The 27652-nt window shown below is 39.8% G+C and overlaps 1 protein-coding gene and 1 non-coding gene across 5 annotated transcripts; one reads left to right on the top strand and one right to left on the bottom strand.

The window, feature by feature from the left end:
• Positions 1-358: 358 nt before the first annotated feature.
• On the bottom strand, positions 359-18529 carry LOC122661683 (serine/threonine-protein kinase ATG1c-like). 4 transcript variants are annotated; one of them, XM_043857166.1, is made up of 13 exons: positions 18203-18529; positions 17040-17160; positions 16879-16937; positions 14853-14917; positions 9211-9304; positions 9045-9125; positions 8787-8895; positions 8058-8130; positions 7591-7970; positions 7106-7470; positions 3310-3610; positions 2566-2636; positions 359-790 (listed from the first exon to the last, which is right to left on the bottom strand). In XM_043857166.1, the coding sequence occupies exons 1-13, from the start codon at positions 18449-18451 to the stop codon at positions 551-553; spliced, it is 2208 nt and encodes a 735-aa protein (XP_043713101.1). In that variant the 5' UTR covers positions 18452-18529; the 3' UTR covers positions 359-550. The 4 variants fall into 4 exon arrangements, with proteins under 4 accessions (XP_043713101.1, XP_043713109.1, XP_043713117.1 ...); XM_043857174.1 differs by having other exon boundaries at positions 3313-3610; XM_043857182.1 differs by having other exon boundaries at positions 7106-7413.
• Positions 18530-27465: 8936 nt separating this feature from the next.
• Positions 27466-27539, top strand: TRNAV-CAC. Its single transcript has one exon. It is a non-coding gene; the product is annotated as a tRNA-Val (tRNA).
• The last annotated feature ends 113 nt before the right edge of the window (positions 27540-27652 follow it).

The following is a 27652-nucleotide window of genomic DNA, read 5'->3' as shown; positions in this document are numbered from 1 at the left end:
GAGTTAGTGATATAATCACACACAGTAATAATTACAAAAGTTTATTTTTTAAGTATGAAAATTTCCCTTCCCTTTTCTTTAATTCCACCTGCAACCAAACAAAGCCTACAATACTTTCCAGCATCTACCAACAATCCTGGGTAGTAACACAGCCATGCAAATTACCCAGTACGAAAGACATCAAAGCCAGGTTCCAATCTTCCAGAGGCTGGGCACCGTTTAAATGTTTACAAGACCCTTGGCGTGTACGAGAGAGAGAGAGAGAGATCAGCTATAAGCATATTATCATAATCTTTTTCTAGAAAAATTAAAAGAGAAATGAAACATTAACTTAAAATTAAATAGAAAAAAAGCGTAGTTCACTATTCATCTCGTAAGCTTCCTTTAAATTACAGAATGCCAATATTAACAAAATCCCTTTTATCCCAAATAGAAACCCATTCCTTGTTTCATCATCCAAGAGATATCAAAAGAATTGCTGTACAAATAAATGATTTACATTATAAACATAGCCCATCATTGGCCAACGTATTAAATATGAACCAAGTCTTCAAGGGGGGGATTGTTGAACCTCACACTTGAAAAGGGCCAATCTCTGAGACCTGGACTGGCCCTGCCTGTTATTTAGGATATCAATGTACATCCGGAGCCGAAACCGATCTGAATTTGTAAGGGAGAAGGGTGGGTTCAAGATGAGGGACTGTGCTTCTACCAGAAGAAAATTCAACAAGCGTACAGCTTTTGAATACAGGGATGCCGCACTCTCCATATCACCCATCAGCTCTTCAACCTGACAAACAAATGTAAAAGGGCCCCCCCTGGTTAATGACAACTTTTTAACAATAAAGTGGATCTACTGAAAGGAATAAGAGACAATCTAATAGAAGAGTTAAAACTAAAGCAAATTTTACCTAAACTCATTTATCCAAAAGAAATTTTACCTATATTGTAGTACTAACAGAAGGTTTGAGCCCACCTATCTCATAATTTTTGAATTTCTGATATTTCATACTGAAAACAATCTTCTGGCATGAATAAGAACGTATGACCCTGCCTTCACAGTTACAGAAATCCCAAGGACAACTCTTAAAGTTAGCCTATCATTAAATGTGGGTGATAAAACCTGGTCTTTGGAGAAGGGCTTACCAATGAGGGACGCCAGCAACAGGTCTCTACTAGGAGTTAAACCTAAAGACTAGACCTAGAGAATTCCATGTTCACACTGCAAGGCAGTGATTGCCACTCATTGTGATGCAGTACAGGACTACCAAAGGAGGAAGAAGCCCATTTGAATCAGCCCAATTGAACCAGCCATGGTTCTGGTTCTGGTCCTTAACTGGGCCAGCCTCTAGAACAAGTTGTGTGAACCAACTAAGGATCTCGTATCGCTTCGTGTGGGCCCCATGGGGCCAGCTTGCGTGGAGGAGATTTAGATCTGCCAATATCTTTAGTAGATACTAAATAACTAGTTTCTACTTTCTATTTTCATGTAATAGTAACTTAGTGGACAAGTTATGCCAAGTAGAAGATTCTATTTTCCTTGTAATAGACTAATAGCTCAGGATTCCCTTTTTATTTAGTAGTTTAGTAGTTGCTTGGCAGCCAAGCTGTCCCCCAGGCATAGTGGTTTTTATTTCTTGTAATCACTTCATCAGTTATTATAAATAAAGAGCAAGGGGCTACTACACCCCACAATTTGAATGTTTTGACAAACCCGTTCTATTTGAGTGTGTGTACTGTGATGAATCAGTTAAAGGCCTTGTGGTGAAGCAATTGGCAACCCAAGGTGGTGAATCCTTGGTATGTGACTGGTGGTGAAGCCTTTTGGTCATATCCATTTCTTCCCTCCTTTTCCTTTCATCACTGTCCAGCAGGTATTCCAGCAGCTATTGCTCACTGTCTTGGTCTCTATCAAGTGATATCTGCGCTTCTTTTGTGCTTAGTTAATCCACTAATAGTGCTCCCCAAGTTCTCTTTATATCCTATTATTTTGAGTACTGTTACAAGTCTACGGTAGGTGTGTTTGACAGCAACAGAATCTGAACTTCAGTCATCGATTTCTGAGAATTTAACCATCTTGGGCTGAGATTTGACTATATTATTCTCCTCCCCTCTACTCCCAAGTATGGTGTCCATCAGACTGATAGATCATGACTTATACTAATTTTTCTAACTTACTATTTTCTGTCCTTGCATGTTTCTGCCCATTAGTTCTCTTTGATATTTTTACCACATGGTCACCCCCTTATGACCTCTATGATATATTAATTTCAGCCTCATCAGGTTTATAGTTTGCAAGTTCTATTCACATTAGGTTTCTGCCATATTTCTCAAATTTTAGGTTCACTGCGATTCTGGTTTTTGTAGGTTGCTAGTGTTTGCTTTGTTTCAGCCTAGCCCACCTCATCACATTGTTAAGACACATCAGCCCTTTTTAACTTCATGGATACAGATAAGCTACAAAAAGGATACTTGTTGAACAGATTCATGATTTCAGTAGTTTCTGAGTTCAGTAACATGCTCTCAACAAGAGGAAAGAGGAAAAGAATGTCTATGGTTACTCACAGCACCATGTCTGCCAAATGCAAGGGCAGATTGGAATATTGTCTCCATTGCGTCTGGCATCTCTGTTGCCCCTGAAATCATGGTGAAATAAAAATCACAGAATGGAAACTGACAAGGTACAAGCATACTTTTATCACAAATAGTCAATATGAAGATTAATTACTAGATGCTATGAACAGCTTAAAGACGCCAGATGTAGACCTCTCTTTTTTTATTTTTCTGGACCACAATATGGGAAGACCAGATGCAATAGTTCTACTGACGAATCCAAATGCTAGTACCGATATTGGAACCCATTATGTTGAATACAAGCTTTATTTATTTGAGGGTATTATTTACTATGAACATCAAATTTAGCCCATGAAATATTTTATAGTCTTGGGTAACTAGTAATATTTTTCAAATCTATGGGGTTCTAATAGACAACAGTATAGAATTAAAGCTATCAGGAGTCGAGAAAATAACCAATCACATAGTAAGGAAGAAGTTGTGCACAGTAGTTTCCAAATGATAGTATCAGCATCATAGACAGATACAACTAAGACGTAAAAACGCATTCAGGTATCAAAAGTTTGGGATATAGTCTTAAAAAATAGAAGAAAAGAGGAAAATGATTCACAAAGATGACTCCAAGTAGTTAGGATAAGGCTCATTGATTTGATTTGAGGTTTGCAGAGCATGCAGAACAGCAGAAGAATCCTTTCTAATCACCATAATCATTAATATATAAATACTGGTACATACAATCAATTGGTTCAAGATCTCTGGCAAGTTCCTCAGCATGCCCAACCTCAAGAAGAAATTCCTTCTCAATCTGAGAGCAAACAGCCTCAGGTCCTTCAGTCTCAACAATATCAACTCTTTCCTGGACATCAGGACCACTGTGCTTCTTGTTGGTGCTTCCCCTGACTCGAGTACTGTCTTGAGTTGGACTTCCTTCAACAGCCGATGCAGCTTGCGTATGGCAAATATGAAGTGCTTGCTTCCAAATCGCTAAGATTACAAGCTGAATTGAGAAGGCTTCTAATTGCCTACCTGTCTCGATCTATTTTAGAAGAATGGAGTACAAAAAAAAATGAACCCCATATCAGTAACAGAATAAACCTTATCATGGACGAAAAAATTTAGATTGCATTTCAAAAATTTGTGGTACCATTCTGTAGGCTAAGGTTAATCTACAGGTTGATACAGTAAATTATACGCATGGCCACAAGGGCTTAATTGCCTCTACTGATAAATTACCTTGGCCAACTATCAATTTGATGGTCTTGAAATAAGATCAAGACTTTTCTGGGTTATTAAACAACAACCTACCATTAATATAATCCTATAGACCTGATGCAGTAAAAAGGCCACCATAGGAGGAGAAAGAACTGGCCCAACTAGTCCCCACGGTTTAGCTAAAACCAGTTAATGTTGGGCCCATATTTTGGTTCACTTCAAGGTGTATATTCTGTCCATAATATGGCCTGCGCATGTAGTAGATTGAATAAGTGTGTGGGTTCCATATGACTTGCATGGAGAGGAGATCTTCTAGAAGTTTGCTTGCTGGAGTATTATATTAAATCTAATACTATTTAGTTTCTATTTTTGTGATACAAGAGCAACTTAGTAGTAAGATGTTATTAATATCTTCTTCTCTTCGGTGGTGATGCTAAGAGTTCCTTGGCGGTGAAAACAAAGCTGGAAGATGGCGAAGCTTACCAAGACCAGTGGTGGGAAGCCCTGGCCATGTCCCTTCCTCTTATCTTTTCTCTTATTCTATCCTTATTTTCCTGTTCTTACATACCCTTACACTCCTGCGCATTCTAATTTGTTGAAGTTAAATAACGATCTAAAGTTCCCAATCCTACACATGTTTTCTTTTCTTTTTTTCAGTTTAACCCTACTTTAGTTCCTGGTTTATCTATTGCTGGTAACGGCCCATTGCATTATCTTATTGATCAGCTTCTCCATCGATTTGAAAGAGTCCAAGTTGTTTCTATTTCTTTAAAATATCCTAACTTTCTGGCATAGTTGTCAAGGCGTCACCTAGGCCGACTTGGGCGCCTTGGTCACCTTACTTTTGGACCCTCTCCAACGCCTTGGGTCGCTTAGATGCCGTGACAACTATGCTTTCTGGGCTGGCCTGTCGATTCTGTTTTCTGTGCAGCAAAAAATTCTGTTAGCTGTCTGGATCCTCAAAATAATCCATTAATAGATTCTGATTTGCACTACTGTAAATCAGCCTTCAATTTCTCCCCACTTTTTAAGCTTCATGACTTGTTTATAAGGGCGTACCCACGTACCCAGTGCACGATGCACCCGCCACAGCAGGGTCTGGGGAGGGTTATAACTCTTGCAAATCACAACAATCTAGATGTTGGATCACTGTGATCTTTTAGAGTTAGGTTCCTATTTCCAAGCACTATCTTCAACCAAAGTTTCAGCCTCTCTGATCTGCTGACCTGGATTTCTCCTGAAAAATAGGATTTGCAGTTGCTATTTTCTGTTTTGATTCTTAAGCCAAGATCCCACCGTTGGATGTCATAGAAATTTTTGGGCTTTGTTCCTTCAATGAAACACTACACTTAATTAGATTTTCTTTCAGAATGGAGTATTGGGTTTTGAGTGATTAGGATAACTAGTCACTGCATTCCTATCCAGCGGGCTGCGTCTAACCCTACTCTTAGGTTAATCAGACTGCATCAAGACCGCAGCTGGTAGGGAATAGGTAGGAGGCTAAACACCCCTCAGACACCAAAAAATCAACAAAAACCAACCTTCTCAGATGAAGGTTACACTCTGGCAATCAATCACAAATAAATATTATAGATGTCCTTCAGAAGATGGTAATGATCCAACGACTGGATTAAAAGTAATTAGAAGTGTTTCAAATTGGAAACTGAAATTCAGCAAACAAGTGATTTTAATTAATCACAATCAGAAGGTCGGATCAGTATAAAACTCAATTTGAGCTCCCTTCTTGGCTGGATCAACCAATCCCCAAGGTATGAATCAAAATCTAACAGCTAGATTAAAAGTAATTAGAAAAGTTCAGATCTAAAATATAACATAGGACATAAACAGGAGATTTTTAATACAATCAGATCAGAAGCTCTGATCAGCAATTAACCTAGGTCGAAGGTCAGTACTAGACTGGCCTTGAATGCCCCAAAAGATGGGAGGGAATCTGACGGACAGATTCTCCAATAAAGTAAATCTCAGTTTCAGCAAAAGAGGCTCAAAAACAGGGTATCTGCCATGTCTATTTGAGAGGGTTCTTGCTATGATTTAAACGCCAGTATGAAAAGCATGTAACCAGTATTCAAAGAGATAAAAATCCCTCCCAATCTTATGTTAAATTGAATTCCAGCAAGCACACAAAGAGCAGATGATACTTACTTGAGAAAAAGAAAACAGAGTAAGAGAAGAAAGAGAAGGATAACTATGGTTTCCCACCAACTGGATCAGAATCTCACTGTCCAGTGTCCAAGGCTTCACACCCGTGACTGAATTGCACAGTTCCATTGTAGAAAACTCAACTTTATTAATTTTCAATCGTCCCTGAGCCATGGCTCTTACAAGCTTATATAGACGCATAATAAGAAAAGGAAACCTTCTTACACAAGGTGAGGGAATTCAAAACCTATTAAACAACTTAAAATTAAAAAGAAGTAACCAACTAAGCATAATACTGTATGCCTACCTTCTACCCATATTTTAGGCCCATTAAAGTGACCCATTACAATGAAAATACATGGGATCAAAGGCCCAACACATACATAACCTAACCCAAGGCTTATTTCTAATAAAATAAGCCTGTTTAGGTGATTTATCTGTATCGGCAGCCTTGTCATCATACAACTGGGCTCATTTTTGGCCAAGGAGTCCTCTCAGGTAAGTCACATAGAAAGGTGTATGCTATCCCCTGCACAAGCAAAATGTGGACTGACTATCCAGAGACCACCTTATTGCTTCCAACCATATGTGAACCCTATATCTCATCTTTTAATTATATGTACCGAGTGGTACATTGTAATGTAACTCAATAGGGGAATCTTCCTCTATCGATATTTGAGTCTTGGAGTCCTAGTATGCTTAGGTGTCTTAGAGTCAGTCTCTAATTTAGTTTCTAATTTAGACTTAGAGTTGTATTTAGCTTTTATCTCAGATTCTAATTACAAATAGGAGTCTAGAGTTATGTAATCTGTTGAGTACAAATAAAGACATTGGGGGAGGGGGGGGGGACTGCCACGGATCGATCTCAGCTCTCTAGTCAGTCCCCCTTTCTCTCCCATCTCTCTCGGTTCTCTGGTTCTACTACTCTGATATTGTTACACCATCAAAACAGAGAATTTAAATAGGTGATAAATGAAATTGCATATTGAGAAAATTCTATGCTAAATCTAGTGAAATAAACAGAAAATGCATGTGTAGACAAAAATAACAGTGCACTCAAAGAATCGGTCTACAACTCCAGCATGTCTCCAATAAAAGACATAATTTAAACTTTGATAGTTTCATCAATATGCAAGATTGTTGGGCATCTGTTTCTTACCTTTTCATTTACTAATTCCGTAACAGCAGAAGCACACTGCTGCAATGACCTAATCCTTGTCAGGCAATGAGATGATGGTTGCTCCAAAGCATCTCCTATATCCATGGATCCTTGTGAAGTTCCAGAAGGCGCCGAGCTGTGACTATCCAAGCTTCCAACACCACAGGTATTCCGAACTGCGGCACCAATAATTGGCATCGGCACACTTGATGTGGTATTATTACTTACAGATGCCATTGGGGAACTCTCTGATTTGTATTGTGAGTGGCGTGACCTTGATGCACTGATAGATGAAGCCGACACCTCCGCTGAGGGTCCAGAAACAAGAACATAATCCTGATCAATGAACTCCAGTGAATCTACAACTGTAGAGTCCATGCAGATATTGAATATTAAAAGATATAGTAACACCAGATATAATGAATCTGGGGAAAAGAAAATTGAGATTAAAGAGTCAGAGAGCATAATCAGTAAGTTCTTGGCACCTTTGGAAGAAGCCTTAAATGGTCGTTGGTCCATGACTAGAAAAGGTCCTTTGAGATTTCCACCTAAATGTCTCTGCTGGTCAGGCCTAAATCCAGTATTTTCCAGTTTATGTGTGGAACCATAGCTAGAAGCAATATCCATCTTGTTGGAAACATTAGAAGCTGCTGCCACTTTATTGACTTTTGTATCCCCAGAAAATCCAGAAGTTGATCTCATTAAGGCCCCCTTCATGAGGAAAGACGGGTTCACATCAGGACCACTAGAATCAACTTCCAAAGGGAAAGGCATGCAATCCTCCTGTGAACTTTCTTCTCTGTGCCTCCCAGGATCACATTCAGCCAATGGAAAAGAATCACTGGTGTTTGATGCAATACTATTCCTGCTAATTATTTTCATCATTTTAATTTTTTTAAGAGAGAAAGATTTGCATAATCTGAAGAATTGAAATTCAAACCATGTTGTTTACCTCAGTGAATCACTGGGTCTGTTGAGAGAAAGAAATGGATGGTTAAAGAACTCTTCAAAAGTTAGTCTTTCCACTGTAGACAAATAAATAGTTAAATACAATCGATTAGACTAAGGAGAAACTAAGTCATACTTCCAATCAGTAAAAAAAATGAAATTCCGATGCACTGTAAGCTTAACAGTAATGACAATCCATGCCATCAATCTAAAATGTCAGCACCTAGGTGCATGGCACCCAGATGCTGTGTGGATTCCTCTGAACTGCAAAGCAATACTGCGCCTCAGGTGCATGATATAACAGCTTACGATAAGTCCAGAAACTCAAAACTTGCTCAGAAGAGCATAATTCATCTCTTTGGAGCATTGGGGTTGACCAAAATGCTCAAACTCTTGTTTTTGTTATTAGAACTCAGCTGCAGAAACAGAGGACAGATTATAGCTGCTATTATGACAAGGATCAGAGCATATGCAGAACCCAAGGGAGACAAAAGGCAGCAATTCCCTTGCCTTGACCAGAATGCCCAAATTCTAGCTCTTATTACTCATTTCAGCCAAAGAATCAGAGGAATCATTACCATCGTTGTTCGAAGGATCAGAGCATGGACAGAGCCAAGGGTGGCAATTCCTGATACTTCGTGATATTCATTTAGAATATGGTTCTCATCCTCAAACGAATATAATTATATGATTTGCATACATCTATAAAAGCTCAAAATGGGGGAAAGATTACCAGGGTTGCGACGCAACAACTTCCGACATAAATCAAGGCAATCAGAACTCAAATCCGTATTATCTGAAGGGAAGCGCAATTCATTTGATTTCAAAATGTTCTGCAGCAACTGCTCAGTACAATGGATAAGAAGAAGATTAGATCATTAATTCATTACGCCAACTGCTAAAGGCATGCACAAACACTAATTTCCCATAATAGAAACACAAGCATAGAATCAACCACTTAAAAATGAAATAAGGGCAGTGTAACTCAGACCTGTAGTTGGTTATTTCCAGTAAATGGGGTCTTCCCAGTTACAAGCTGAAACAGGATAGCCCCCACACTCCAGAGATCTGCCTGCAAATCCAGTTCAAGATGAATCCGGAAACAGCTTGAGCAAAAAAATGAATTAGAGTTGAGCAAGGAAAGACCAGACTGTAACCTTTGCATCATACTTCTGGAATTGCATAATTTCTGGAGCCATGTAGAGCGGGGAGCCACATAATGTTTCTGCCAGGCCTCTAGGTTGTAATGACCTGCCAAAAGAAAATCTGCTGTTTTAACTTTTTGCAGATTAATATTTGAAAATCATTGAAACGAAAGCAGAAAATTTGAATACGAAAGAGAACTCCATAAAAAACCATGAGAAAAATAGGATAAGGGCAAAAAGTGTCGAGTTGAAAACCACCTTCTCAACTTACAGAGTCATAGAACTGTTCATATTCCATAAGAAACTGTCTTCCTGAATAATTAAGTTTCCCTCTCTTTCCACTAATGTGATTTATCATATTGGAGAGGGAAGGAAGGGAGCCTGAAGAATCCTGCACCCATTGCCATACGACCGGGCATAAGAATTTCCCTTTGATTTAATATTATGCATTAATCACAAAGCACTCCCTAGTCGCTAGTCCCTAGTCCCAGGTAATGCAATCTGAAAATCCAGATTAAGGATCTCAGATGCAAGCAGACTCAATAACCAAATCTATGATCAGATCTGAGAAAAAAAAGCAACTGCGTTGTTAAGGGAAGAAATCAGATCGATGTAAGGGGAGGGAAGAGAGATGAGATCAATCTTTTGGGAGGAAGAAGAGAGAAGAAATCAGCTTTGGGATACCAATCCCGTATGCAATGCTCAATAGCACCAAAACTCTTGGAAAACTCATATTCTTTACTCAAATCATCTCTAATTGATGGGGGTGTATCATAGTTCTAAAACTCACCGCGATCTCGGAAAACTCGAGAATCTCGACCTGGTCGAGACTTAAGAGACCTCAAATCTACATTTTTTCGAAAAACTCGACCAAAATTGTGATAAGATTTCGGTGCTTTTGTACCATCTCACCGAAAGGGTACAAAACACCTGATAAAAAGGCAGCAACTCAATTTCGAACAAAACTCACCAGTTTCGTGGGGTTGGACCTAGAGAAGGGGGAAAAGCTTGGATCTTTATTTTTTAGCCACATCATCACTCAATACAACTGGGATACACTACTAGGGGTTGCCACATCACTACGAAGAGATCGATTGCTGCTTACTGTGCAAGATTTGGCTACATTATTTTGTTGGGACGTGGAAGACTAGAGTGTTTATGACTTATGTATTGTTCATTGTACATGGGTTGGGTGTCTATGTAATATGCATCATTCACACTTCACTTTACATAATTTACTTATTTTACTTGCCAGGTATGTCTCATAGCACTCAAACAATGTGTAGAATAGGCAATATTACATTAAGGGTTCGATATTTACTGCCAACCAATGGTGCAAATCCAAAACACCAAATTGGGTGTTTTTTTTTACAATTTGAATATTTAAATTTGTTTATAAAACCTAAAAAAAAATTAGGACTGTTGTACGACCAGATATGATGTATGGGGCAGAATGTTGGGCAGTTAAGAAGTGTCATATTGAGAAAGCTATGTGTGGCCGAGATGAGGATGTTAAGATGGATGTGCGGAAAATTTAAGAAGGAAAAAGTAAGAAATGAGTATATTAGATCTAACCTAGGAGTTGCCCCAATCAACGATAGTCGTTTGAGGTGGTATGGTCATGTTCAACGGAGGCCTAGGGACGCCCCAGTAAGGAGGAGCGACATGATCCTGATTGAAGGAGCTAAAAGAGCAAGGGGCAGGCCTAAAATGACCATAGGAGAAGTTGTGAGGAAGGACATGCATATTCTAGGTCTTGTACCATGTATGAACTAAAATTGAACCTATTGGAGGGCTAGGATCTATGTACCAGACCCCATTTGACTGAGATTCTTCTAACTTGCTAGGTTGTGCCTCTTTCCTCTTATTTTCATTTTTCACCCTTCAATTTTTTTTTCTCCTTTTCTTTCTATTTCCCATTTTGCATTTCTCAACTCTTTCCCCTCCCCCTTTTTTATTTAGACCTCAGTTTTCCCTACGCAGTTTTGATAGGATCCATGTAGCCGACCCCATTAAGTTGGGATAAGGCTGAGTTTCTTCTTGTTGTTGTTGTATTAAGCCAAAAACAAGCTTTCCTTAAAGTTTCGGAGCCAACTATGGCCATTTGCCCACCAAAACATCATACCAAAACCAAAAAAGAAATACACTATCTCCCTGAGATCTTGATCATCTCGACTTGATCGAGACGAGTTTTTGAACCTTGGGGTGTATTACATATATATAGACCTAAAATTCCTAATTTGACTCATAAAAGGACTCCTAATTACTCTAATACACTCAATAAAGTAAATAAACTCAAAACAGAACTCTATCTAGCTATTAACTATCCTAATGTAACTCAACTTAACTGCTAATCCCATGTACTAACATTATCCTCAATTTATGGGCTTATAAGCCCACTACATCAATAAATCCAAAAATAAGAAGCTCGAGGTAAATAGAACCCAACCATGGGCCAAAATAGTCTTTTGAGACCTGATTGACCCAATTGGACAATCTTAACTACATCACCAGGTCCATTTTATGCATCCCACACTAATTCTATAGGCAACAATCTTTTCACTCTCCCCCTCATGCATATCTTCTGGTCGCCAATGATAACTATTCCTGTATGTCTACACCTGTTTTCACTAATCAAATCACATCTTATGGGCATCTTAAAAAAATTTGAGTCCAAGTGGGAATCTAGGTTATTGTGTCTTCTTAAAGAGAATTATGGTTTCTTGTCTTGCCCCATCTTATATATGCTAGGCCAGTGTTGCCAATGATCCACTAATTTCTCTTAAACTAATGGGGTCAATCCATTTATTTGTTGATAACTACTTAGAATACTTTAACTTGGTTGAGAACTTTGATCGTTTGATCATGATTGCAGGATGTTGTTTATATACCTAAAGCTGCCAAAGATATATAATCGAATTGACAATCAGTGCTACATTGGTTTAGCACTTTCTAGTTTTTATATGGGAAATCTCCACCTTATAGCCCCATCATGAGAGCCTTCTCAAGACAGTCAAAGATATAGGGCCATGTGGAGTGCAGTTCTTTGGAGACCCCCTATTGGATGGCTTGTCCACCCTTTAGATTAGCCATAGATAAAAATTGGTAACCCATCTCAACTGTATGCATCATATTGAACTGAACTTTTCCTCTGTATTTTCAACAGTTGAACCAGAACTATCAAATCAAATTGAATATTCAACCAATTTTAGGAGCTTTATATCTAATGCTCAAACTTACTATGCTGATACATAACAATGTAGCAAACTGGTCCACAAATTTTGAGCACCAAAAAAATGCCATATGGCAGAAATTTGGCCATCATGAGAGGCTTCTCATGAAAGGGTCTCCAGGAAAACTTCACCCTTTTCAAATAAGCAGCTTATATAAATTGTATGATCAGTGCATTCAAAGTGGAAACCAAGTGACGGTAGAAAAATACACAAGATCAATGAGAATCACTTATAAATGATGATTTCAAGCAAGAAAATAAAGCAGGGAGAAGGTGTAGAGAAACAAAAAGAAAACAGTGATGGGCAATTAATGTCATTTCTTGCCCATAACTTGGTGCAACAGCAAGAGCTTCCAATAATACACCTATAAATTAGAATAATGTAGAAACTAAAACCTATTCACGATGCAGAAACCGCAACATAACAAAAAGAAAAACAATCAAACAACCACAACGCAAGGATATACCTGGTTCGGCAAGGTGCCTACATGGCTACATCCATGGTGAAATGAGAGCTGTCTTCCCTAGCAATGGATAAAAGGGTTACAAGCTCTCTTCCTCACACCTCCCAGTGTTTACACAGAATTCCCTGTAACCCTAATAACTCCCCATGGCTAACAATTTAAAGAGAAAACAACAGAGATACAATTTCTGATATTAAACCCCCCCCCCCCCCATGAAACCCTTTAACAGCCCTTCAAAGGCAGCCCACAACCCAAACCACAGAATACAAGACATCAACCCTCAACAAATAAGACTTGGGAGGAAGAAGAGAACATAAGAAAATAGAAGAAATCAGGTTTGGGATACCAATCCCATATGCACTGCTCAACAAAACCAAAACTCTGAAAAAAAAAACTCATTATTTACTCAAATCATCTCTAATTGATGGCAGTGTATAACACATATAAAGACCTAAATTGAGTCCTACACTCACACACCCACTAAAGTAAATAAACTCAAAATAAACGCAATCTAACTGTAAGTATCTTAATAAAACTTAAACACTTAACTACTAATCCCGTGTACTAACTTTATCCCCACTTTATGGGCTTATAAACTAGGCCCATTACATTGAAACCCCAAAAAGTAAAAGGCCCAACCTATAATATAACTACCCAAAGGTCAGTTTCAGCATATTAGACTGCCACCAGCACCTTACGAGCCTCCCAAGCTTGTGCAAATGCCTCCATACAGGATTATGTCTAATGCAACTGCATCAATTCCCCAGTTTTAAAAAAAAAAAAAAAAAAAATCTCGTCCTCGAGTTTTGTAGAGTCGAGAAATGAACTTCTTATGATGTACATCCTGCTTCAGCCCATAATAAAACTCTAATAGTTCACGGATGTTAGGAATATAGTCTTCAAGTTGTTGAGTTTTCTCTTTGAAGAACTGTAGCGGAATCATGAACTCGATGTGCTCAACCTCATGTTCTTTGCAAGGTAATCGAACAAGTAGGGTTGTATACAAACCACAATCTTCTCGTCTACCTTTATCGTTACTTGCGGTTCTTCTTATGGTTGGATTGCTAATAATGTTGCCTCTTTTGGATTCAATAAAATTTCGTCAACCAGCCCTTGAAGAGCAAACGTCTGTCACAGATGAGAAGGCTTTAGGGTACATAAGTTTTTGTCGTGATCTACGGCGTTGCTTCATGCTTCCAACCACTCTTGACCCACTTTAATGAAGCATTTGAAAGATTCAAATAGCTCACAATAGGCATCATAACAATACTAAGAAATTGGAAATTTGATGAAAACATTATCTTCATGATCTTGGTAGTAAGGAAATTGGTAGTAAATCTGTGTTCCGTTTGTTCAGTCTAGTGATCAAGTGGCTGATATTCTTACTAAGGGAATTGGTAGTAAATTATTTTGTTCTATTGTTAGTAAGTTGGGCATGTTTGACATGTATGCACCAACTTGAGGGGGAGTGTTGAATGTTCACGGATTACCCGTTGATCCGTGACCAGGACTCGGATACATTAAAGTGTCCAGGTTCATTATGCACATGTTGCACATGTGATTTGTCTAGGATTTTATTCCCTTTATTGTAATGATCTCTGATTATAAATAAAGAGGCTGTGGGCACATTGTTCACAAGCCATTATTCAAGGATTTCAACATATAACTACCCCTAGGTCAATTTGAGCCCATTAGACAACCACCAGCACCTTACGGTGCTTCCCAAATCCCAAGCTTGCACAAAGGCCTCCATACTGGATTAATGTCTAATGCAACTACATCAATAAGACCTGACAAATTTTTGAAGTATCTATATCAGTTGAAACTTCAAGTACACCAACCCAAAATAAAGGCTGTTCTAGATGTGTATGATGGTTAATTAGTTATCCCGCCATCAACAAATTAAACGTACTGATTAACTGATAGAAGGATCACACATGTGAAAGGGTCTATCTCACCTTGCAAAGCCAAAATCTGCAATCTTCAATACGGAATGCTTGTCGTTTGTGGAAAGGAGGAGATTCTGTTCAGAAATGATATGCATCAGAAAACATATAATCTCACTGCTGTCTAGGAGAAAAGAAGTTAATTTCAAAATATGAACTCATTTCCTTGCTAAAACTCTATTCCCACCAATCTAATAATAGCTTTGCACATTCTTAGAAGACAAAAGAACTGAAAATTCATTATTTTTCTTCTTGTTCTCTTAAGCCTATGAAGAACTGTACAGCATACTAAGGATATAATTTCCACCCAACCTCGAGAAGGTCAAGATAACATCATGGCCAACATCGAAGAGATAAAAGTGAACAATATAAAGAAAGGTAGAGAAGATCTCCACCACACAAATTATCCAACATCATTAAAAGAACCAATGAAATGTGAAGAGAATAATCAATTTCAACAGGATGGGAAATCAATTCACCCACACAAGCCCTCCCAGGATTAGAACAGATGCAAATAAAAGCTTCTTATAGCATCAATGCCTCAAATATCAACCAAATGAAATCACGAATGCGGAGACACATTCAGAGGAGCAGCAAGACAAAGCCTCTAATACGAGGTATCCCATCCAAGTCTCTCAAACATACAAAAAGACCACCCAACAAATGGTGTAAGTTCAATTATTGTGCTCAGAAAAGACCATACAACTGCATGCCAATATTTAATAGCAGCAACTCACAAAATTAAAGAAAGACAAAGCTCTTCTTCTTTGTACTTGACTCAAAAGGTTTAAATTATTGTTCTAATTGCTCTAGGATGAGCTGCCCTATTTAATTTGTTTTGCAATCCATCCACATCAGCAAATTTTACTTGAGGCCATAATTGGTGATTATACTATTCACAAATCACAATCCTTCTATTGAAACTCTTTTGCCATTATAGATGTTATTGAAGCTAGTCAATTCACACCAAGCTATATGAAATATTAGCAAGATACTTTAGATTAATGGTCCTAAGAAACTACAATCTTTAATATATAAACAGGAACCCAACTCTGTATCTTTGCTTCACCTGTATTCTCAGTCTTAAGACATTAGAACATCAAGGGCTAATTAGTTAATTACTATCCCTCTCCTATACTTGCCCAATTTTTACTCAAACTCCCCTACCCAAACATTTTTTTCTGATCCCTCCAGAAAAGCAAACTTACACCTCTCTTTCTTGTTCTTTGGAGAATTTCTATTTGATCCAAAGAACAAGATCCCATTGATCTCTTCGGGATCCCATTGCTCTCTTTCTTGTTCTTTGGAGATTTTCTATTTGATCCTGCCTGGGATTAGACCTATTCTGGTTCTAGTCTTACATTACCAACAACATATTGTTGGATTGGGAGCTCAGTTCCTGTGTGGCAGATTTTGGACTGGCAGAGCCATTTGCAGCGGGACATGTGTGGGAGTGGGAGTGGGACTGGAACTAGAACTGAAGGCAAGGGTGAGGGGAGATGTGGGCGGGGTGAGGAGGCTGGGAGGGGAGATGCAGAGGGAAGGGCGGGGAAGGGCGGAGGTGGGGCTGTGGGGGTGTTAGTAGGGCGGAGCCAAGGGCTTGGGCAGGGGAGATGCAGAGGGCACGGGAGGTGGGACTACCAGAGGGGGTTGAGGGAGGGGAGGGGACCAAGGATAATGTAGGGATTTTAAATTACCAGGGGAGAAAGAGAGGTGGAACTTTGCTTTCCTAGGAGAGTAGAAATGAAGTATGGGGTAGGGGAGTTTGCATAAGTATAGGGTAAGTAGAGGGGAGTGATAGTAATTAGCCAAAACATCAATAAGCAGACTATGACACGACACTTAAAGCATTCAGGAAACATAATCCAACATTCAAGTTCTGAACTCATTAATGTTATCTTTATACAAATAAATTAAAACATAAGCTAAATCAACCTTATCCTACACTAGGTACCAGGTGAGAACAGAACCAACTCAGTTTCCATAGCAGCAAACTTAGACAAGAATAAAAATAGACCACAGACAGGCTACAACAAACCTGTGGCTTTAGATCTCGGTGTATAAGATTATTTTCACGGAGGATTTGTAAACCAGCAGCTGAAGAAAACATGGCATTCTATTGTTAGAACATGAACTCAATCGAAAACACACAACATAAGATAAGTGAAGAAAATGCCAGCCTATAAAACCAATATGTACCTAACTGCTGCATGAAGTGCTTTGCAGTTGCTTCTGGAATTCTTCCACCATGACGTTGAATAAATATAGAAAGGTCACCCCCTCTGCAATATTCCAATACCAAAAGTATTCTTCCAGGACTCTAGATAACAACACATAAAGGCCAATAGATGAGGCGAATAAAAAAAAACTGATGATACTTAAATTTAAATACGAGTTCATTTCTTTGGGTAGGACAAAAACTTTGCTAGGGAAAATAAGTCTGAAATTCCAACTAAACTGCATAAGTAGTGAATGAGTTCCCAGCACAGTGTTAACTTTCAAGAAAATTAGTCGAAACTTAGCTATCTCCTTCTATAAATCTATTTACTTGGTCAAGAAGATTAATAACTCAAGCTGGCTTTAATATCCTGAGAAGGTTTGAGAACTTTCTGGGTCCATCTCAAACATCTAATAGTTAACTCAAGTTTGGTCAACCTGGGAATACCTTTAGTTCACTATGGAAATGAACCTAAGAATCAACCGGACAGAAACAAGTTTGCTTGTCCCTTGGCCCTTGTGTATAATCAAGGGCTCTCTTCTATGGAGGTTTCCGTCAGCCTTAATTGAACTTTATTATACAGGGAGTGGATTTGGAGATGAAATCACCTGAATATATAACAGTTAATTATGAGTAAATATATTCTGGGAAAGATATATAAAGTTCTTAGTCTATAAAACTATAAGGTGTTAAGGTAAGTAGATGACGCGGTGAAATTCCTAAAAGGAAAAAAGAGGAAGATAGAATGACCGTGCTGATGCTAATATTCACTAGGAAGGTTATCACTTATCAGGAATTCAGAATCTCGCATTGGAGTATGTTGCTAGTTCTGGAGCACCAACGAAGTTCAGATGACTATCAATCCAAAAAAAGAGAAAAAAAAAAGTCCAGATGGCAACCAATGTGCAGCATTCTTCTATTGCTTCATTCAAACAAACCATGAAATTTAAGGTTCTAAATTATGCAATTATCCAAAGGATTCAGTGGCCTTAAATTTTAGAAGTTTCCTAATGATTCAGTGGAGAAAATTTCTCGAAGTTAATACAACATTTGCGTTTCTAGTTCCAGTCTTGCTATTGCATCCGTCCAGTAAATGCCATTAAAAAAGAAAGAGGGTAATAGAGGAGGAAGCATAACCACCAACCTGAATAATATTGTGCAACCGAATGATATTAGGATGGTTAATTCTCTTCAAGATATCAATCTCCGACAAGAGGCTCTCCTGCAATTTCTTGCCCAGACGTTCCATCCCAATCTCCTTGATTGCAACTTCCGTGCCAAGTACTCGGTGCCTCGCGTGCCAAACGATAGAGAAGGATCCTGATCCGATTTGTTTACCAACGATATAGTCTCCAACAACCCTAGCTCTGCTCGAGCTCGACGGTTGAGCCATCAGCAACTTCAACGAAGTCCCTTACCAAGAAAAACCAACAACCAAACCAGCTCCAAACCCTAAATCGAGCTGCAAACGACCAAGAACGGATAGAAAGAGAAATAGAGAGAGAGGATGATTTGGATTTGGTTAAGAAAAAATTAATTAATAGAAGCCAAAGATGAGATTTATCTCTCTATTAGTGGAATCAGTACTGTGTATATCGTCACACAAAAAGAAAATTATTTATAGAATTAAGAGTTTGATTTGATCGTGTCTATTAATTAGCCCTCTTTGAGAACAGAAAAGACGCAAGTGCGTTGCTGCAAGATAAACAGGCACTGATTTAGCGAGAAGCAAGCAAGCAACCTCTACGAAGGAAGGTTACGGCTGAGCTACGCAATGAGTGTAATACGCATCTAATGGCATTAACCTGTACCGCGGCCATACGATTTCGGATTTTCTCTTTGCGGAACGAAACCAAACACTCGTGGCATGCGCTTTACGGAAAGGGAACGATTCCATGCCTCATCATACACAACAAGAGAAAAAGGGTATTGGATCTCAATCAACCATGAGTCCGAGTGTCCTACTTGTACAAGAAAAAGGTTCCCTTTTAGGTGACACCACACGGCGTGGAGGCAGAGAGAATTCAATTTTCACGTGGTACCGGTACGTAGATCCAATCTGTATTGAGATTTTGTGGATGCTGATTGAACGGCTTAGATGGAGATGACAAAATAATAGATGGTTGAACTTTAATTTCTTACGCAAACGAGTTAAAAAGAGGCACGTGAATTCTATGATAATAATGTTAAAAAAATAGCTACAAGCCAAAGAGACCAAAAAATCATCAAATGTCTCATGAAGGAAGAAGCGATTGGTCAAAGTCACAAACCTACAGGATTCAATTTTTTTTTTCGGATTTTTCATCTCCGTAGGAAATTACTTGCCAAGGAAGTTGAATCAAGTCGAAGGGGGTCAATTCGGAAGTTGAGCCAAAAAAATCCAAGAGGGCGGCGGAACGGTAAAGACCCACTGATAGTTGGTTCGAATAATGGGGGTAGAGGCGTTCAGCTGAATTTAGCTCGTCTCCAGAGAGCTTAGCACGCCTAGGGTGGTGTCAGCGGTTGAGTTGTTCCGCACACATCTTTAGGTGTGCGCCAAGATATGTGCAGCACAGTTTAGCCGTTGGATACCCCCTGACAATACCCTAGGTGCACGTCTCCCTAGAGACAATCCTGATCTCGTTAAGTTGTGTTCATTGCGATCCTTCCCAGAGTGCACTCGGTACTTTTCTTTTTTGTTTTTGTTCTTCCAAAGAGTCTAATTGCATACGACTTTGTAAACCAAATTGGGCTAATCCATACAAATCATAAGAATTCTATAAAAATCAATAAAATGATTAGGGGAAAAGAAGCCTCTTAGGATGGCGCCAATGCCCTAGGGGTGACAACCGGTTGGTCTTAGTTGGGCCTAATCAGACTTAACCAATTTCAAGCTCCGCACTGCGACGGTCTGTTTAGTTAATCGGGTCGGGTATGGATGGACTTGGTTGGACTCGAGCTATAATTGAGCTACTAGGATCGGGCCTTAACTAGGCTATGGGTCTGCTTAACTCTAGACGGTCTTTAAATGGGCTCTAAAAGGTGCAGCCCACTTTAGAGACCAATTTTAGGGCTGCTCTGTTTAGATTCTAAAATCTAAATACTATGAAGGAGTTTCTCTTGCCTCAGCCAATGGAGAAGGAGAACCATATGGAGGAGTAGAAGCAGATCCTAGAACACGTAATTGGCGAGTCATCATAAAGTGAAGAAGATGAACAATGATGTTTCAGAGATCCAATGGATTGTGTGCGTGCAAAGGAGTAGAAATAGATTCTTATTGAGGTGTTTGGCGAATTCTCAGACAGCCAAGAAGATAACCATAGGCATTTACAGCCAGGGGCACCAAACAATAGTCCCTATGGTTGTGCAGATAATTCTTTTTCCTAGAGCAACAATTTTCTTTGCTATCTGCTATTGGAAACGATACATTAAAGTTACTATAACCATCAACCTTGTTTTTTCCCTTGTCATTTTATCCCTTTTAAGATATTGTAATGATCGATTGGTCTTAACGTTCATTACGCAGTGAATCGTATAACCAACTTCCCGTTTAATATCAAAGAACCATTTTCTTCTGATTGCGCTCATACTTTTGCGAGGGATTAGTTAAAGGGGCATTGCTTTCTGTGCTGCAATGCAGCTTGCGCCCAGGCACATGCGGCTGGGCGCAATGCCCACCCTAACCCCTATACAGGCTGCGCTACGGTACAGAGAACATTCTCCCTTAGTTAAATTAATAGAACTCACTATTGCTTACTCTAAGCATAGAGTCGTTAAAACATGACAGCTCTCATAGAGGTGATTTATTAGGCAGCATGATTGTTTATGCACCTCCAGTAAATGTGTGAGAGTAGAAAAAGCATTTTTGGAACAAGTCACAGTACATGGATTAGCGGACTAGGTTGCATCATCGATAAGAGAGTAATTTGTGTGGGAGAACATAGCTGCAACGTTAACTCTGTAGGGATAGACTCCATAGAGGGTAAGGGAACAACAATTGGCATATTGGAAGGTCGGCAATGACTATTTAGTGAGTCTCCAAAGTGGTATACAAGAGAGTAATTGGTCGGGCTGTAACTGGGCGGGCTAGATCAGGCCTGGAATAGATCGGTGCGATCGGTGCCCAACAAGCTAGTTTGCCACACCAGGACCGCCCGATTATTAAACTCATCGGGATTAAGCTCGATATGTTTAATAATCAGGATGGGTCAGGTCGGGCTTTAACCAGGTGGGCTCGATCGGGTCGGACCTGGAATTGACACCCCTACAACGCCCAGACACACGAATGGCTAAATGACCGCCCCCACCGCTGTTATATGCTCTTGCGTGTGTTTTTTCATTGGTCCCGTATGGCTAGGATTTAACAAAAGACAACACAATCTAGGGTCCACGTAGTGGTCCACCAAGAAACAAGAGTGTGGTAAAGTGTAGAGGCCGTGCAACCTATCATCTAAAGGTGTAAATTGGTAGTATTAGGTCTAGTTTCAATTCGATTCCAAATAGTGTTGGCGTGATCCGGAAATGAATCGATACTCAAAACGAACCTACTTGATTCCGTATCAATTCTTACATAGTTTGGTTCTGTTTTTTGTACGCAGTTCATATATTATAATATGTAATATTGTAATATATTAATGGGAAAAAGAAGGTTGCTTGGTCGTGCCCTGTACGCCAAACACATGGGTGTCGAAATGACCACCCCGTCCCTCATATTGGATGCTTGGGTGTGCGCTCCCATTAGTCACCATGCTGATGCAGGGGCCACGCGACCAAGCAACATTCTCTCTCCCTATATTAGTACCCAATATCCATTCAATTTCGATTTGAATTGACGGTTCCAATGTTGGAACTAGAACATAAACCAGATCAAACCAAATTTAGTTCCTACAATTTTAGATCCAGATTGTAACCAAACTTTATTAGGTTCGGTTCGACTTATTTGGTCCAGTTTTGGTTCTAGTTCCAATTTGACACCCTTACTAGCAGCGATCCCCCTCCCTAACTATTGTTGTTTATTTGGTGGAGGATTTCCCACGTTGTGAGTGATTGCTCCTAGTGAATGATCTTATATCCCAAAAAATTATTCACAATGAATGAGCTTGTATCCCAAAAAATTATTCACAGTGAATGATCTTGTATCCCAAAAACAAAAATTGCTTACAGTAAATGAACTTGTATCCCAAAACAATTTCTCACGGTGCATGAGCTTGGTGAAATTTAACAGTTGTTCGCCAGTGATAAAAGAGGGAGAGAATGGAGAGAGGAGGGACAGAATAAAGAGACGAGGGTCAGGACTGAGAGAAGAGGGATATCTTACCATTTACTCTTAACAAAATTCACTTGCCTTTGCTTGAAGGTTGTCGGTGGAGTAGCAGGTCACCGGAGGAGTAGTAGGTCGTCAGGGATTTTTATCCTCTGTTGTCCGCTGACCGGACAGCAGGGTGTTGTCCCCTCGTATGGGGGCAAAATGACCATATAACCTCCCATCGGGCAGTGTGTTCGGGCAGGGAGGTTAAATGGTCATTTTGCCCCCATGTGAGGGGATAGCACTCTGCTGTCCAGTCAGCGGACAACAGAGGATAATGATTCGGTCGTCGGTGGATGATCAGTTGCAGGTCGCTGATGGGTGCTAGTGGGATCTTTATCCCCCCAATTGTCCTGCCCCTCAATTTCCTCAATTCCATCTAATAGGGGTGGAAATGACCACCCTACCCCCTGCCCAAACACACTGCCTGAAATGGGGTCCACCTCCCTCTATTAGAGGGAATTGAGGAAATTGACGGGCAGGCAAATTGAGGTGATATTTTTCCGTGCTAATGGGGGCAAGGGTTTTGCTACTACAGGCTCTTTTGGACGGCAGAGGATAACGATCCCTATTGTATATGGGGTTTAAAGTGTCAAGGGTTGACTCTTATGTTTTTGTACAGTTATAATGAGGGCTAAAAATGTCATTTGCATTTTTTAGTTAAAAACATTGGAGTGGCCCCATCTTCGGCCAAAACACAGCGGAGGTCCTTAAACTTTATCGATTTTATCATCGGATATTGCTTGGAGCAAGGTTAGTCGCTTAACTAACAAACCACCATTTATCAAAAAAAAAAAAAAAAAAACCTATCGGATCAGCCATATTGACCGATTCTTATCGATATAAACTGTGATCGATACCAATACCTAACCGATGTGTATCAGTGGTATCGGTAAAAAAAGTATATAATGTTGAGGAATTGTTTTGGTTTTAGAAAGCTAGACAAAATTTCATTAAGGACGGTGACAAGAACACTAGGATTTATCATGCTGTTTCTAGGACCAATATTAGAAAACGATCTATAACCTTTTTGTTCGATGATCAGGGCAATAGAGTTGAAGATCCTCGGCTTATTGCTCACCTGTTTGCCAGGCATTTGGACTCTATTTTCCAGACACCCAACCCCTTAGACACGTCCTTTGTGGAATATCTATTCCCCCCCTCTCTTTGTCAACTTCTTGGGAGCACAATGCCCGACCCCCTGAGTTGAGTGAAATCAAAAGGGCGGTATTCTCTATTGGGGCCTATAAAGCCCCTGGACCGGACGATTTCCAGGCGTGTTTTTACCAACATTGTTGGAGATCATTTCTGAGGATCTTGAGAGGTATGTCCAGGAGTTTTTCCTGCAGGCCACCTTCTCACCTGGGTGCAACCACACCCTCTTCTGCATGGTGGCCAAATCTGATACAACTACTTATAGGCTTATCAATCTGTGTAATGTTAGCTATAAAATTATTGCCAAAATCTTGGCTAACAAACTTAAGCCCTTCCTCCTTACTTTCATTTCCCCTTTCTAGGCGGCGTTTGTAGTAGGACACCAAATTGGGGATAATATTGCTATAGCTCAGGAAATTTTCCAATTCCTCAAAAGACATAGGGGTAGAAGTGGCTTTGCTGCCATTAAAATTGATATGTCTAAGGCCTATGATAGGGTTGAATGGTCACTCATTGCTAATCTCTTAAAATATTTGGGTTTTGACTACCATTGGATTTCTTTGATTACGGCTCTCGTGACTACCACCTCCTTCTCCATTAAATTTCAGGGGAGTGCTTTTGATCTAATTGTCCCACAAAGAGGGATTCAGCAGGGCTGCCCCCTCAGCCCTTATCTTTTCTTGCTAACTATGGAGGTTTTATCTAGATTGTTGGGGGCTTACAGGGACATTGGCTGTTTCAAAGGCATTAAAGTTGCCCGAAACGCCCCTGAAATTTCTCATTTATTGTTTGCTGATGACACTTTCATTTTCTGCCGTGCTACTAATGAGGACTTCCTAACTATTAAATCTGTTATTGATCTTTTTTCTAATATTACTGGCCAGGAAATTAATTTTGGTAAGAGTGAAATTTTCTTCAGTAAACAGGTTACTCAGGAAAATAGGAAAACACTTTGTGGAATCCTCCAAATGAAGGAAATGACGACCAACTCCATCTACTTTGGCACTAGGCTATGTCATTATAGATCTAACTGCAAAGACCTCTCTGGCCTGGTTGACAGAGTACGCTCTAAGCTATCCACATGGAAGGCCAATTTTCTCTCCTATGCGGGGAGGAGAGTCCTCATTCAATCGGTCCTATCTTCAACCCCTACATACTACATGTCCCATTTCCTCCTACCTCAGAAGACCTGTCAAGCCTTGGACTCTATTTACCTTCGCTTTTGGAATAATGATTCTAAGGACCGAACCCGGTGCCATTTAATTGGGTGGGATACTGTTTGCCAACCCACGTCTATGGGAAGATTAGGTATTCGAAAGTCTAGCCTTCAAAACAAAGGTTTATCCTCAAGCTTGGTTGGAGGCTAATTTCTGAACCCTCCTCTATCTGGGCAAAGACCCTCAAGGCCCGGTACTTTCCTAATACTTCAATTTTTGGCTCAAAGGTGGGTGTAAAACGGGGATCTTGGACTTGGTATAGTATTGCTAAGATCCTTCCTGACCTCCACCGTATTGTGCTCCGGAGGATTGGTAATGGATGGACCACTTCCTGCTGGTTTGACCCATGGATCTCGTTGAACACAGGTCCATCAATCCCTTGGCATTTGCACCCCTCGCCTAACCTAAGCAAAGTCTGTGATTTTATCACTGACAATTCCTGGGATACTGCTAAATTGGCTAGTTGCTTTCACCCTTCGTCGGTGATTGCTATTCATAGGATTCAAATTTCGAGGATTGAGGACTCATGGTGGTGCACTCTTTCTAAAAATGGGACTTTTTCTACTAAGAAAGCTGCCCAGTTCCTCTCCTGCCCAATCTCAACAAATGCTACTTTTTTCAAATGGTGGATTTTTTTTTGAAGTAACAAATTCATCCAAGGTTTAAAATCTTCTTTTGGCATGTTTTACATGCAGGGATTCCCACACGAGGCACGCTCTCGAAATGGATGGATATCGAGCCACAATGTGTTCTCTGTGGCTCTTGTGTTGCGTCCATTTGGCATCTCTTTTTCTCTTGTGATTGGACTAAGCATGTCTGGGCTTCGGGAACCCTTGGATTGAGAACTGAGCACTTCACTGCTCCATCTCTCATCGATCTCGTTACCTCCCTACCTGGAACTCTTCACCTCGATCAAGCATCTTTACTTTGGTTTTTTACTGTTTTTTATTTTGACTTGTTATTTCATTTGGTATGTAAGGAACAAAGTTATTATGTGTAATGCCCCTGCGGACCCGTGTGAGGTTCTAAACAATGTCTCCCGCTGGATAGCGGATATGAATATTTCACCCGAATGTGGGCCCATTAACTCCTCCCCATCCCCTCTATTATCTCAATCTTTGTTTGATGTTCCCGTTGATTTAAAAATGTGTGGTTTGGTGATCGCAGGAATTTATGAACCAGATCTTAAGTTAGCCAGGTGGTCTTTTTATGTAGTCATAGATGGGGAGAGTGTTCTAACTGGTGCAGGTTAGATGGATACAAAGGACGAGTTTGAAGCTGAAGCTCATAGTCTTTGGTCAGGGTGGGGAGAGTTACAACAACAGAAACTCTTAGTTACTGACATCTGGGTGCGCAACCTAGGCCTTTTTGCAACTTTAACTTTTGCTTCTCTATCCCCTCCACCCCGAAACGTTTTACCCCTCCTTTTGTCGTTTTTGGATCAAACTGATAAGCTACCAAATATAACTTATCACTTGAACAATCATGCGCCCTACTTTGAACCCCCTTGATGTAGTTTTCCCTTTTGGTTAATAGAACTTTACTTTTCCTTGCCATAAAAAAAAAAAAGAAAAAAGTATATATATATTTAGAATTTTCGAGCAATCCAGATATGATAAGGCTGGATACCATGCACAAAGCCCGATATTAAAAAAAAACAAAAAAAAACAAAATAAATACTGAACTGCTACATAGTTTTGTCAAATGGTTTCAATCGGTCCAATTAAGTTAATCTGGTTAATGACACCCTTTTTGAAACCCAATAAATTTGTAGTAGACCATGCAGAGGCTTCGTTGCATCATAGTTCATAGGAGAAGGATATAAGGATTTTTAACAGTTAAGACCATAACTGGAGTCCAAAGTCCAAACATGGATGCTGAACGAAATATAAATATGAGCGTTGCCCATGGTTTGTAATCAAGGGATTGGTCAAGGGCCTTGTATCCTCTATTGCCGAGCTGCCTGGTAGGATCGTGCTGCCCAGACACAGTGCTACACACAATGACCGCTTTACCTCCACTCGGGCAAAGCGTTTGGGCAGGGGTAAGGTGGACTTTGCGCTCAACATCGTGTCTGGACAGCTTGGCAGTAGAGGATCCAAATTCTTGGTCAGTGCCGATAACGATCTAGATCGGTTAAAATCAACTTTGGATCGGCCAAAAATGACCAACATCGAGGTTTTGTTGGATTGGTTTTGGTATCAGTCAAAAAATATTATTAAATATTAAAGATAGGTAAGGATCGATCAAAACTATTAAAAATTTTAAAAAAAGTTGTCATCCCCCAAACAAAAGAATAAATAAATAAAAAATACATGTATTGGATCAGGCGATCCAATCGAGTTGACCAATCCTGGGAGCATGGTTTGAGGTATCGGATCGGATCTGTCGGTTTTGGCCGGATCAGATTAGTATTGATTGAGACCGATCCCGATACCGATCCGATCCAGTTGTACGGACATGGGTAAAAATGTTAAAAAATTAGTTTTTTTATAAGACAACAGGGACAAAAGTGTCATATTTGCCAGAGTTTGGGCGATCCTGATCCAGCCGATACCGAGATCACGAACCATGGCAGAGGGAGTGATCTACTAATACCTTTCTGGATCGGTCTGGACCGATACTGATACTGATCCGATCCAATGGCTCAAACCATGGTGTATTGGTGTGGCCTTCCATTGTTTGTTGTTTATTTTTTTTATCAAGATTGATTTTTTGTTTTAATTTTATTATGTGACAGAAATCATATATGTCTGGGTGGTGTAGTTGGTCATCACGTTAGTCTCACACACTAGAGGTCCCCGTTTCGAACCCGGGCTCAGACATTTTAAATTTTGTGCACTTCCGACCTTTGTTCGTTTCTTTTTAAGCCCTCAAGGCATTCTTCCAGGGCGTCATAGTAATTTCGTACTATTTTTGCCACGTCGAATATTACACG

Source organism: Telopea speciosissima, chromosome 1 (genome assembly GCF_018873765.1).
Source record: "Telopea speciosissima isolate NSW1024214 ecotype Mountain lineage chromosome 1, Tspe_v1, whole genome shotgun sequence".
NCBI classification, from domain to species: Eukaryota; Viridiplantae; Streptophyta; class Magnoliopsida; order Proteales; family Proteaceae; genus Telopea; species Telopea speciosissima.
Note: the sequence above shows the minus strand (reverse complement) of the source record. Positions and strands in the feature narration are given on the sequence as shown.